This window comes from Sphaeroforma arctica (assembly GCF_001186125.1).
Source record: "Sphaeroforma arctica JP610 unplaced genomic scaffold supercont1.493, whole genome shotgun sequence".
NCBI classification, from domain to species: domain Eukaryota; class Ichthyosporea; order Ichthyophonida; genus Sphaeroforma; species Sphaeroforma arctica.
This window is the reverse complement of record NW_014040065.1, coordinates 1-12,874: the sequence shown is the minus strand read 5'-3', so window position 1 is coordinate 12,874 and position 12,874 is coordinate 1. Positions and strand designations below refer to the sequence as shown.

The window sequence follows — 12,874 nt, the reverse complement described above, 5'->3', positions numbered from 1 at the left end:
ATCATATACATGTATATGTTTGTATGTATGTGTGCTATTTATTTATATATATATATTTATGTATATATATATGTATATATAGATATATATATATATGTGTGTGTGTGTGTGTGTGTGTATTTATATATGCATATATAATGATTATGATATATTGACTTGAAAATTGTATTATGATAGGATCAAAACCGCACTTTCCACGAGACATTTAGCCCTTAACATCCTGGTAACAACTTCCTGAATTTTAATTTATTATTGGTGTTAGTTTGGTGGGAGTATGAAGAGCGCTACCATCGCAACACAACTAGCAAACCGCTGCTGCCAGATTTCAGCTACAGGTAAGTAGCCTTTTCCGGACCCCTCAATGTGTGCGATTGCTGATTATATGCCACTCCTTGGTTGGCAGCAGTAAGTAGCTTACCATTGATCCTCAATCTTAAATAACCGTTATCGAGTATCGTACGCGTGGACTGTGTGTTTATTATTCCTGCCATATTCTGAATATCTGCTCTTCTCACGATGACGCGAAAATCTTCAGTTTCTGCATCCGCTGCTCTTGAGAAGCTGTACGAATAAGGATGAATTGGCAGTCATGCTTGTTGGCCCAACATGTATATTCCTCTTTGATTCCTACCTCGCTCAAGGCAATTGCCAAGCAGCTCGTGACACTGTTAAACCTCTACAATACGCGAAACTACGCGATTGTAAAAAATAGTCGTGTTCTGACCTTCTCTTAATTCCTATATCATGGGTAGCGGCTATCGACTACAAGCGGAGCTTCTGCCCCCTCGAGCAGTAGATGGAGCAAGTGGCACGGCGAACAGAACAGAAGATGGTGTGTAAGCATGTCTAATTCTGTCAACGGTTAAAGAAAAAGGTTCTATTCTTCGCTAAGGTTCACTATGAATATATCCTTGAGCGGGACTCAGTGTGGCCTTGCGTGTACCTTTCATTTAGACGACGAGCGAGAGGCTACTGTGTCGTATTATGCGCGGATGGCGCAAATGTCACCATGGTCATGAGTTATTGAATGATATTAGAGTGATCCTTTTACAATCTCGCTGCTATCGTTAAGATCCCATGAGCGGATTATGTTTTTAGATAATGGCTGTCAACAAATGCAATGGGCAAGATGTCAACACTGTCGTCGACGCCACGAACAGAAAGTGATATACTGGTTCAGTTAGTACTCATGGAGATGAATCTATAGGCCTGCACTGTACAAACTCTCACCGACTCGTAAAATATTGCTAATGCTTCGAAAATCTTCCAGTTTTTAATGTCGTTGATTTTGGTGCGGTGGGGGACGGTATTAAATACTGTGCGAAGGCAGTCAACAAAGCGATCCGAGCTGCGAAGAAGAATGGTGGAGGGGTGGTTTATTTCCCACCCGGGCGCTACAGATTTGGGCAGCAAGGCAACACAGAGAGTGAACTCCAGGTGAATATAAGGTTTTGCTTGAGTTGTGTACAATGTGCACCTGCGTTTTTTATGCTCTTCAAGTATTTTTATATACGTGACATGGTTGAAATGCGCTTACTTGCTGAATTTTCAGTAGAATGTAGCGTTGGCAGGCATTGAGTGAAGTATTTGGTCGAGATTGTATCAGTTTAAAATGCTCGTATATTCCGTAAAGTTTTGTGGTTGTCACCAGGGAATATACCGTTGCTCAAGTCTATCGGCCATCTAATTTTGCACAGATCACCTCCAGTAATATCACACTACGGGGGGCCGGCAACAGTGCCTCTGCAGAAACATCCAGCATATTGTATCTTGACCACTATATCCCTGGGAATAAGTTTCTTTTGTATGGTCATGGACACCATCATCCCGGGCCAGTCGAAGAAGCCGCCGGTGTGCACGTGGTTGCCAGTGTACCTGGTAAGATCTATCTTAGTAAGGATAATTTGCATTGGTAGATGTTAGGATTAGAACATTAAAATAGGCTTGGGTGGGTCTTTCGTTTGGGACATGGGTTGTAAGTGGGCACCGCATGGTACGAGGTGTCAGGTGTGTGTGGCACTGGTCAAAATCAAAAAAAAATAAAGATAGGCACAGACATGCCTAGTTTTGAAGCTTGTCATCAACTAATTTAGAAATGCATCACTTGGCATGAGAAAGTGTCTATCACATGTACAATCGCTAATGATGAATGAACCACTTGCAGCTGAGGCTATTAAATTACATGTTAGCGATGTGTCCGACTACTCTGCGGGGGATTGTTTTCGTCTCCATGGCAACAGCAAAGCGTGGTTGACTCCGTGGTTTGGGGATATACCACTCGACCCCAAATGGGAAGATCTCAGCAAGCAGGGCATCACATTTGATCAGCCACATTGTGTAGCACATGTAAACCACGAAGCTAGCGTTTTGACCCTGAACAGCCCGATTCACACAGAAATTGTTATTAAGAAAGGTAGGCGTATGTTTGGGTACTCGATGTTTATCTGAAATGCATTTGCTTGGCCAGTTGTGTAGATACACAACCTTCCAGCGCATTAAGTTTAGATACAACCTTCCAGCGCATTAAGTTTAAATACAACCTTCCAGCGCATTAAGTTTAGATATTGTATTCTGCAACATGGTGAAGCAAGTGATATTTATAAAAAATGTCCGTTCAAGAATTAGACAGTAGTTGACTCGTCAGACAGATGTGTGCTTCCCGGCACACGTGGCATTCATGTGAGGTACCAGATAGATGCTTTATTTTCTTTGTTCTTGTGAGGTTCCAGCTAGGTGCTTTGTTTTAGTTCCTGTCTACGTCCTAGTGATGTACCAGCTAGATGCTTTATTTTGGTTCCTGTCTACGTTCATGTGAGATACCAGCTAGGTAATTTATTTTCTGTCGTGTCTTATGTTCTTGTGAGGTACCAGCTAGGTGCTTTATTTTTTTCCTGTATGTGCTCTTGTGAGGTACCATCTATATGCTTCATTTTATTCCTGTCTATGTTCTTGTGAGGTACCAGCTAGGTAATTTATTTTCTTTCGTGTCTTATGTTCTTGTGAGGTACTAGCTAGATGTTTTATTTTAGTTCCTGTCTGCGTTCTTGTGAGGTGCCAGTTTGATATCCCAGCATGGCTAACAATGGTGTTCTATGATGGCGTTTGTAGTCACTAATCATGTTGCTTCCGGAGTGCCAGGTCTTGTTTTTAGAGGCCATCCCTGATTAGTTTCTCATGTATTCCAAAACTGTGGTTAGCTTTATCGTCTAAGGTTTTTGGCTTCAGAAAACTTCATGTCCAGAACATTTTTTTCTCGATCTTATAGTTTTGTGGTCGTCTCGACTTTTACAGACCAAACATCACTGAAACTGTTACGAATTCAAATGCTCTCTGATATCGGAATCGAGATGCTGCGGTTTGAGAGCGGTTGGAAAAAGGAGAAGAAGGTATGTAGCATGAGGTATCTGTCCTTCCGATTTGTGGCAAGAAAACAAGTAGCGGACATAGAACTATTTCATTCTGTTTGGAGTGGTTGGATCAGAGTGTCTGTAGCAGTATTATATTCGATAGAGGGTTGCCCATCCGATCAAAATACATAACTCTATAGAGTATCAGATTTAGCAAGGCGTGGCGAAATTGTTTTGCTTCAGGCCTTGATCTTAAATCGATGCTAATTCGAATCCATTAATGTGGAAATTTCCGAAACTCATCGTCAATTCGATAAAAATATCGATTGGGATATTGGTCTTAGCTCGACATCATTCGGCTATGACTTGCACTATGGTGGTGGCCTTCACTAGAATCCTGAACGTGACATACGCACACATATTTCCTCCCTATCAGTGATACATATACAGGGCAAATCGGGCGGATGCTAAGCGAGCAACGTATTTTTCTGTAGTGAATGTTCTCATCCGGGCTCTTACTTGATTAAAGGACGTTAAAGCGGGACGTGGAATGTAGATCACAGGTAGAGAGACGGCTAGACCAGTACCAGTGTGGTATACATGCCGATGGCAATGTCTGTGGTGTTCTCTCTGTACGAAAACGATTGTGTTATTAAATGCATGGTATCCGATCATATTTTTCTTCAGCCCCTATGCCACCTCTGTGATGACAAGAATACCCTTGGATGGCAAGCTATTCTGCTAACGCTGGTGAAAGACTCTTATATCCGAGATTGTGTCTTTGACTCGTGGATTGGAAGCGTCAAATTGGAAATGTCAAGGGCGAATACGGTTTCACATAATGCGGTCGTAGGTAAGTGGTCACTGTGGAAGTGTGGTCCGGGCTTAGCTACCCGGCTCTATATCCCATGTTTTGGCCTGGTATGCTTCTATACAGCTCGGTATGGTTTGTTTTAGCGTGATGGAAGTTATTATAGTCTGGAATAACCTACTCTGTATCGTGCGATGTGCTATAGCTTTGTGTTTTGAATTCATTTTAAATATAATATGACAGTCTGCAATGATGGGAATGATCTGGATAGTTGAGATCGTATGGCATGATTTAGCAAGCTTGCAGGGAAAGGTTGTGTATCAGTTACGAACCGGTTCGGTTCGAAGTGGGTATTTTCGAACTGGGTCTCCACTGCCCTAGTGGGTTTTGACACGTGCGCATGGCTTGAGTTGCTTATTTGGCCGAGTGTGGTTTAGTACAACTCAGCTCGGTTCGCTCGCATGCGGCTAGAGTTTATACTCTAGTGTGTAGTTGCGGCTGAATGTGGGTCAGCATATCCGCTGTGAGCAATATGTTTTACTAATTTTGTATCTTGAAGCATAGGGTGCAGTATTTGGTCCTGAACTGTAATTTTTAAGTTATGTATGTGTACTCAGGCATGAAACTCTATTGTACTATACAAGCTATTAATTGCTCTTCTTGGTTTATGTATGCCGAGGTTCTTGTTTTTGTACAGTTTTCCGCACTCCAGAAGCGTTGGATTGCTCACATCAACCTGCAAATGTGCACTCAAAACTCAGGAGATATTGAATCAAATTGGCATTAAGACATCTGACCATTCACGCCTTGCTTTATTTTCACACAGGCAAACCAGGACATCACTGCTATCGGACGCTGCGCTCGTATGGAAATCTATTTTTAGAAAATTCCGACACAGCAGGCACTTGGCACGGACCCAGTTTCGAAATGTTCGACAGCGGGAGTGTATTTCTCAGACATAAACTTGCACGAGGCCAAGCAGTAGACGCGCATGGCAATTTACCGACACACACGCTTGTGGATGGTGCTTCTGGGGTAAGCCCTCGAGTTTCTAATTGACAGTTGGTGTTCGTGTCGTTATTGGGTGGCGGCTGTGGAATGCATTTAAATACTTAAACGAACTTTATGTTTACAAATACTTTCGTTGTGAAACAGTCATGCCTGTGTTATAAATTACTGCTCATCACATTGCGAATTCATCCGGCCCATACTATGTTGAAAAAGAAGATAGCCATTCATGCATTGTACATTTTTACTCATTCACATTGACCGAAACACCACCGCTCAAACTATGTGGGGCAAATGTGTGTGCCTTTGATTCGCTTAGCAACGCTCATTAATGCATCCATACCGAGCCCCTGCTTGGATTTGGGCGACTTTGAGACCAGCATGAGCTGAAGTTACGAATAGCTGTTCATTTGATTTCTATTGTCTCTATAATTACTTTTGAACCCATCGATACAGGGGGTGCTATACGGTGCTGGAGGAAATGAGATGGCATTTCCAAACCATGCCGAGAAGTTGACGATCTGGAACTTTGAACATAGAGCTGTGGATGTGCGTGGCAAGAAGTACCTACTCTCATGTGAACGCTTGTTTTATTTCTTTGATATCCCCTATCTTGTTGTTTATGAGTTCACGTCTGGTGTCATCAACTCATAGCATGGATTCTTTCGACTCAGTTTGATTACAAACATCCTGCAAACATATTGATTGGAAAGAGATTGTGTGCAGGTGTGCCTGAAAACGCCGACTTGTCGAAACTACAAGCTAATGGGTTTTAATAATTTCCTCCTTGTCAGATACCGTTACAGATTCTGGCCAATTGACTTAGAGAATCCATATCGGTTTAGTAGCGTTTTTCACAAACCCATCATTGTTGGTCTGAAAGGTGATCGCGAAATAGAGGTGAGTCTCAGTGTGTGTATGGCATGATCACCTGTAGTTGAGCACAAGGTGTGGAATGGGATATATTTTGTTTCATTGTTGGGTTTTTGTTGTCAGCAGCTCTGTACTTGCCCGTCACGACCGTATAGCCTGGCAAAAAAAATAGCACGCCGAGCGACGGCTCCTCGTTTTCATGGATCGAAATGCGTCATCGCCGACACATGTGTAGTGTAAATTTTCTTGTTCCACGCGTAGTAGCACTCTGTAAATTAAAATGGCATGGTCGTGTACACCACTACCACCAGCTCTGTTTTTTTGCAAACATTGTCTTCTCAACGAAAGCTGCGATACGCATATGTACATCTCGATGTGTTGTATTTCAAGTAGATTGTCTTCGCAACATCTGCATCACATATTTTGACTTTCAGCACAATAGATGATGCCCATGGTGTTTCTTCTGATAAAACTGCGAATATTTTTTTCTGAATCTAGATTGACACCACCACAGTGCTGTATGGGGAAGGACTGCATATGCAGCGCCCATCACCTGCTTCACTGTTCGACGCCCAGCTGAAATTGAGATTGGCTGACTCGAGAAATAACAGTGTACCTATATATTTTACACCTTCGGACATGTTGCCAAAGGACCACAAATACAGCCCAACACGCGCTTTTGAGTACCGAATACAAACGGACTACCATCCGAAGGTGTGTTCAAGTCACCAAGTATTTTATTACTTTTTTATGCGTATATCGAATTTGGCTGTGGCCATGATATGTCCAAAGATTGAGTTTGGGTGAATAATATTGTTACACTCATACAGGTCTTGCATTGATACCAAAGGCGCATTACGATTCTCGACAGCTACAATAGACCTATATGTATTTGAGCACATGTCATGTGCGAAAGATAAGCTGGGATGTGTGCCTGCACAGTTCATTGATTTGTGCCAATCATATTGTTTTTATGACTTCAGCTACCTCTGCGTGTAAGTAGAGGTTAGCAACAATTTTGATTGTCGTTCCCAACACAAATTTCGATCTTCATTTACCCGTCATTCGTACGCACGTACAATCTATAGCCCATATAAGCGGATCGCCGCTTTCAGTATCCTCGCAGACCCGACTACTTATAAATGTATTGCATTGGCATGCAGGTGATCTATCACGACCATTTCAAATGGCTGCGGTACATGGTCTACTATTTATGTGCTGCATGTGTGGGCCTGTGTTGTCTGAAGACACTATGGTCATATTGCTGTCACACAAGATCTGAACAAGGTAAAGTAACTCACAGCGAAAGTTGTTGCACCTTCTGAAGGGGTCATATGTGTGGACTTACAATTATATGTACTTCCATGGTAGTTCTTAAATCGAATACTCGTTCCAATGGAGAGGTGCTTGCATACGGAGTTGGTCTAGTGCCTAAAATTATGGGCTGTAGTACTTTGCAAACGTACCTTCTCAGGTTACCTCGCGCTCCAGAGTGCAAGCAATATATGATTCTATTGCATACTGAGTATTTGCACCGGGTTGGGACCGTTGTGCGAGCCAACGGCCTTATCATGCTACAATTCTGATAACCATTCATAAATGGATGCACAAGTTTAAAATTTGAGAACCGCACGTAAGTTCCTATCATTTAGTGAGGAATACATCGTGCGCGGTCCGGTACTGACTTCTGGTTTCCCTATCGTTTACATACATCGTAGCAGGGGGTATAACTGGTTTCCAGCAAGTTCCAATGCAAGACTTCGGATTCTATGCATCCAGCAACGAGTTAGAGGCAACAAGAACATGAACCAGACATTTCTGTTGCATGCATGTTGTGTTTATTTCGCACACGCGAGAAGTTGGCACTTTTTGTACTGATATTCAATTTCCATTGCGAGAAGTTTATACAATGGGTATGCTCGATCCTGCGGATGTCCCGAATCATAGTGGTAGGCGTGTATAGTTTGGGCTGTGTACGAAACTGTGCGTGCAGCTCACACGCGATAGTTAGTCTCGATTATTCGACCCCAGTTTGCGTCAATTCCTTGATGACAAACATGTGAGGTTGAGTATGTTGCACTGTCGCTATCAATTTGCGCCGAGCTGTTTATGGTTCAATTCATCGCGCCCAAGTCTCTGGAGTGATCTGTTTATTTGAATACACAGTATGGGAGCAATAGAATAGCATAATAATAGTTGCTGAACCCGACCGTGAGCACGAAAGTTGTACGCCGAATGCGATCAGTCTCTAACAAGCATTGCAAAAATATTTATGCTCGGGCATGCGCACCGTTCAATCCTCGAAATTGGAGATTAATGCACTTTTAAAGTAAAATTCACACTCAAGGCACTAAAGTTGTCGACTTGTAGAATAACATCATATACTCTGAGTTACTTGCATCTTCTCATAGACTGATTTGCCGTCGAAGCTAAGACAAAAAGAAGTATGCTTTATAAGCGCTTCATCAATAATTATTGTTGATTCATGATTAGCTCAGCAAAGCAAATAAAGTGATAATCCGGTAGATGTTGTGGTATTCTAGCAGGACGCTTGCCTTGCTGTTCTATTCCAAAAGTAGGTCTATATTCGATATGCTAAAGTGATAGTATTTATGGGATCACAGAGATGCGTTATATGTTGCCTAAATTGTGTAGATAGACTAACAGTCGAGATCAATGTTTTTATTGCCTTGTATTGCGCAACTTAGGTAGGTGTGCGAGATTTCGATAACATGATAAACGATTGTGCTTCATCATGAATCCACTTGCCATTGTAGCTGGATATTTATATTTCTCTGGCTTTGTATTCAGATATTGATTGATATATTTTAGTAGATTTGACCGTGATCTTCTGCAACTAATCACACAATATGCTTAAAGCGTCGGATCACGCGATCTTGAGCGCCACTAACTACAATGGCTGCACTGCATTATCATCGTATCGGTAGTCTGTTTTAGTCGTCGATTTGAGCATCGACTACACACCTAGCTTCCTTGTCCTCCTCTGGTGTGAATATTCGCACGCTGGCTATACAACTGATTTTCGTTACAACCAGAATTCGCGGCGGAGTCATCACATTCTTGTTAGGTGATGCACGATACGTTGGAGTGTTCTGATCGAGTTTTTGAGCAATATTCGGTCTATATTGCTCTTTGCCGTTATTTGAAGAAACAGAGTTAGCCAGGATAGTACATGTGCTCAGTTCGCTATCTGAATCGAACAAGTTACTCCGGCTCTCGTCCCTTATTACCAAGAATCTTCGAAATCCCAACTCAGAAACTTTGCCTGCAGCGATATTCGGTCCGTTTGGCCTAGTGCATGTGTCACGTGTGTTCGCTCGATTGTGTCCCTTGCCAATTCCCATACTGAGTGGTAGAACATCTTCATCCTCACTTCCCATTTGATCGATACTGTCCTGTGAGCTCTGTAGTTCACGGCTCAGACTCTTCTGCAAGGTAATCGACGCCGCCGAAGCAAGAGTTGCGCTCCGGTGCCGCCCAACGTGTACTTTGTTCTTCGCTTGGTGCTGAAAGTGTTCAGCCGCCGCCACGTTCATAACCTGCTCGTACTGTTTTGACTTCTTGTCCTGTCTACTCTTCTCCCCACTACTGCCACATTTCTGTGTCTGCGATTTGTCGCTTTGGCCACTCTTTTTCCGCATGCGCATCATGCGACCGCCCACCTCCACAACACTGCTGGCGCGAATTCGTCTTGATGAGGATTTGCCAGTACTCCCACTGTCATCACACGATACTGTTGAATACGGCTTTTTAACATATTTTACTGGACACTCCTTTGGAACAGGTGAGCGCCAAGGTTGTGAATCTGTATTAGCCTGTTGCGGTGATGCAAATTCTGTCATTTCTAACAATGTAGCCGCGGATGCGGTGAGCGCTCGTCGTATAACCAGGCCCATGTTGATGGCTCCCTTCTTGTTGTGGGGTAGTGATTGGGTACTTCTGAGGGCATCGTCGTTTTGATTGTTACGCGTATCACATGGTGAATCAAATGACCTCGACACACAACCACTGACGCTGTTCCAGTTTGCCCCCGCTTTCATCTCGTTGAAATTGATGGGGAAAGACAAAGAAGATGCTGAGCACCCTTGTCTATCTCGTGCAAGGCTGCGCACTGGAAATTGATATATCGATCCGGGTGAGTCTATTATATTCTTGCCAACACCAGGCTCAAGTGCAGTTCTTGCCGATGACTTCATATTTGAAGATAGTCTTCCATCTGTATAAATAGAAGAGTTGCTGCTAGCGATACTGTTCACTTGGACAACTACTTCAGTCATGTAGCTGGGTACATCTGGATCTTCAGTGCTGTGACAATTTGAAGATTGTTGTGTCTGCGACTCTCGCTAACTTTGTAAATATTTTTGCAGCCGCGCAACAAACTGGCTACAATCGTTATCTGTGTTTTGCACCATAGAGTATAACAACTTCTTGATGATCTTTCTCGAAACTAAATCGAGAGGATCAGAGTAGCATCGACTGGATAAAACATGCAGCATTTGCGATATTTCTTGCGGCAATGGTCGCTCGTGTCCCTCTCTTATCTGTTCCATAAGTGTCGTGCGCACGTGACGGTGTACCATAATGTGGTCACGGAATTCAGACAGGCATAACGGTCTGATGTAGGGCACCAACAGCGACTGGCTTGTGCAAAATATGGAGCTAATGTCCTTGATCGTGCGAGAACAAAACCATGACCAAATGGCTTTCAACTCAGTCATAAACTCTATTCCGTGCAGATCTACGAGCTGTTGTCGCAACACTATCATTCCTTTCACCAGTGTACGATGCAAGTTCTCCAGTATACACGTGGCATCGTACCTTTGCTCAAGACTGACAACGCACTTGATAACGTCGTCTAGTTGATCACGTAAATCTGTGTTGTCACAAGTATCGAGCCTCCCCATGGTTTTGAGCTTGCGTCCAGAATCCAACATTTTGTTCCGACCACTAGATATAGATTTTTCTTCCGAGTTACCCATCATTCGGGAAGATTTTCTACCCAACCAGAGTTTGCTACCCAAAACACTACTTGAGCCAGAACCAACTTCGACACTCTCTGAGCTTGCAGACTTCGAGGGAGACTGTGAAGCAACAAAGAAGAGAGCGCTCTCACTACCACAGGTGGAACTGTTCAGGAATCTCGAATCGCATATTGGTGGTAGATTGTTAAAATCGTTCTGCGAGTTCCCAAAATCGTATTCTTCTACCTTTGATATTTCATCCGGTTTTGTATCCTGTCAACTGTTCTCGTTTGTACCAGCGATAGTGTCTACCAACGGCCTAACTTTCTTTTGGAGCAAGTCCAAGATGGCTTCATTCACACCTATCATTTTTGGGTCATGATTCAAGGTATGTTGGCTCGATAAGATCACTGCATCACACTGTGGGCTATTCAAAGATCGACTTGTCATCTTAGATGCCGTTCGCTGGATGGACCTCCGAAAGTTTGACCGTGTTTTACACGCTAATCCTGATTTGCTCTCGCTTAAAGATTTGTGATTAGTAGTAGTACTTGCAGGTAGTTCTACTTGCAAACTAGTAGTTATACTTGCAGGCAATCTTTCACTGTCAGACTATGACCCTGTAGCAAAATGCCGATCACTATAGTGTTTCCTATGGAGTTTCATGCTGTGCCGCAAACCAGCCTTGCTTTTGCTAGAGTGCCGAAATCTCTCACTGCTAGCACGATGCGCAGATTTTACCTCGCAAGGTATAGTAGCATTTTTATCTCTGCGTAAGTCTCCACGATTGCTACTTACCTGGCATGAGGTAACGCAATCAGTTCTAATGCCCACGGACGTATATGGGATACCGACAAAACTTGTACACAGGCGCCGCTTGTCGCTGACAATGGCATGCTATCGCTCACTTCGTGGCACAATGCGAACCCTGAAAATGACATTCCGGTATGATCGAGTGTGCTTTGTATACCACAACTAAAGTTACACTTAGTTCCGGCCGTATAGCGCTACTTTATTGTGCATTTAGGTCCATTACGTCCGCTTTATGTGGCATATGTGCAAATGCGGGCAACGTGAAATGTCTTAGTTGTATTTATGCATTGGTATTTAATCTATTGCTATTAGTTTCCGTGCCGAGGATATCTTCCAAGGCCTGTAGCTATAAAGCCAATCTACTTCAAGCAGACTGTTCTTACTTGGGAACGCTGCACTTCGTTATATACACTCAACAAACCATTTTAAGAGCACGACTAGTGAGTGGTTGCCGTGGTGAGAGTTGAGACAGTCTCTGTCTCATGAGAGTTTTTTGTTTTTTTTGTGGTTGTCGACTGACGACAGCCCTAGTCGTGCTCTCACATGCCAATCAGATCACTCTGATTATATTCAAAAAGTCGGAGCCGCGAAAAAATGTGAACCTGTTGCTCTATGACTCTCGTAAGATACTTTCTGCAGTTATTCTTCGTAATTTCTGACTTCACAGGTAAATAACACACCATGTGTAGCACCCCATAAATAGTGTGCATCAGCGCATGCTTCCATGGGACACGAATAGCCCAACTCTTTTATTTATATGTTTATTAATATTGTATATTCCTGTGAAACTCTGAATCCCTTACCCTTTCAGGCTCTGTATAAATAGTCCATTTCTTTTAAATTTTTTCCAGCTATCTGTGAAACTATACGTATAGTATATTTGTATATGTATACCGATATCTTTGTGTGTAAATGTATCTACGTTTTTATGTGTGTGTCATATATATATAAATATATATATATATGTATATATATCAATATAAATATACATATATATATATATATATGTGTGTGTGTGTGTGTGTGTGTGTGTGTGTGTG

At 42.7% G+C, this 12,874-nt stretch overlaps 3 protein-coding genes across 3 annotated transcripts; 1 reads left to right on the top strand and 2 right to left on the bottom strand.

Moving 5' to 3' along the window:
• Positions 1–744: 744 nt before the first annotated feature.
• On the top strand, positions 745–5,820 carry SARC_06731 (hypothetical protein; the record flags this gene model as incomplete). Its single annotated transcript, XM_014299350.1, has 8 exons — positions 745–832; positions 1,271–1,437; positions 1,698–1,878; positions 2,165–2,413; positions 3,292–3,386; positions 4,035–4,200; positions 4,985–5,193; positions 5,623–5,820. 8 exons carry the CDS (start codon positions 745–747, stop codon positions 5,818–5,820), a joined length of 1,353 nt encoding a protein of 450 aa, XP_014154825.1.
• A 3,146-nt stretch (positions 5,821–8,966) lies between these two features.
• Positions 8,967–10,100, bottom strand: SARC_06730 (hypothetical protein; the record flags this gene model as incomplete). The annotated part of the gene is made up of 1 exon (XM_014299349.1): positions 8,967–10,100. The coding sequence occupies one exon, from the start codon at positions 10,098–10,100 to the stop codon at positions 8,994–8,996; it is 1,107 nt and encodes a 368-aa protein (XP_014154824.1). The 3' UTR covers positions 8,967–8,993.
• Positions 10,101–10,403: 303 nt separating this feature from the next.
• On the bottom strand, positions 10,404–11,141 carry SARC_06729 (hypothetical protein; the record flags this gene model as incomplete). The annotated part of the gene is made up of 1 exon (XM_014299348.1): positions 10,404–11,141. A coding segment is annotated over one exon (738 nt), but the record flags the coding sequence as incomplete, so codon positions are not given.
• Positions 11,142–12,874: the final 1,733 nt, after the last annotated feature.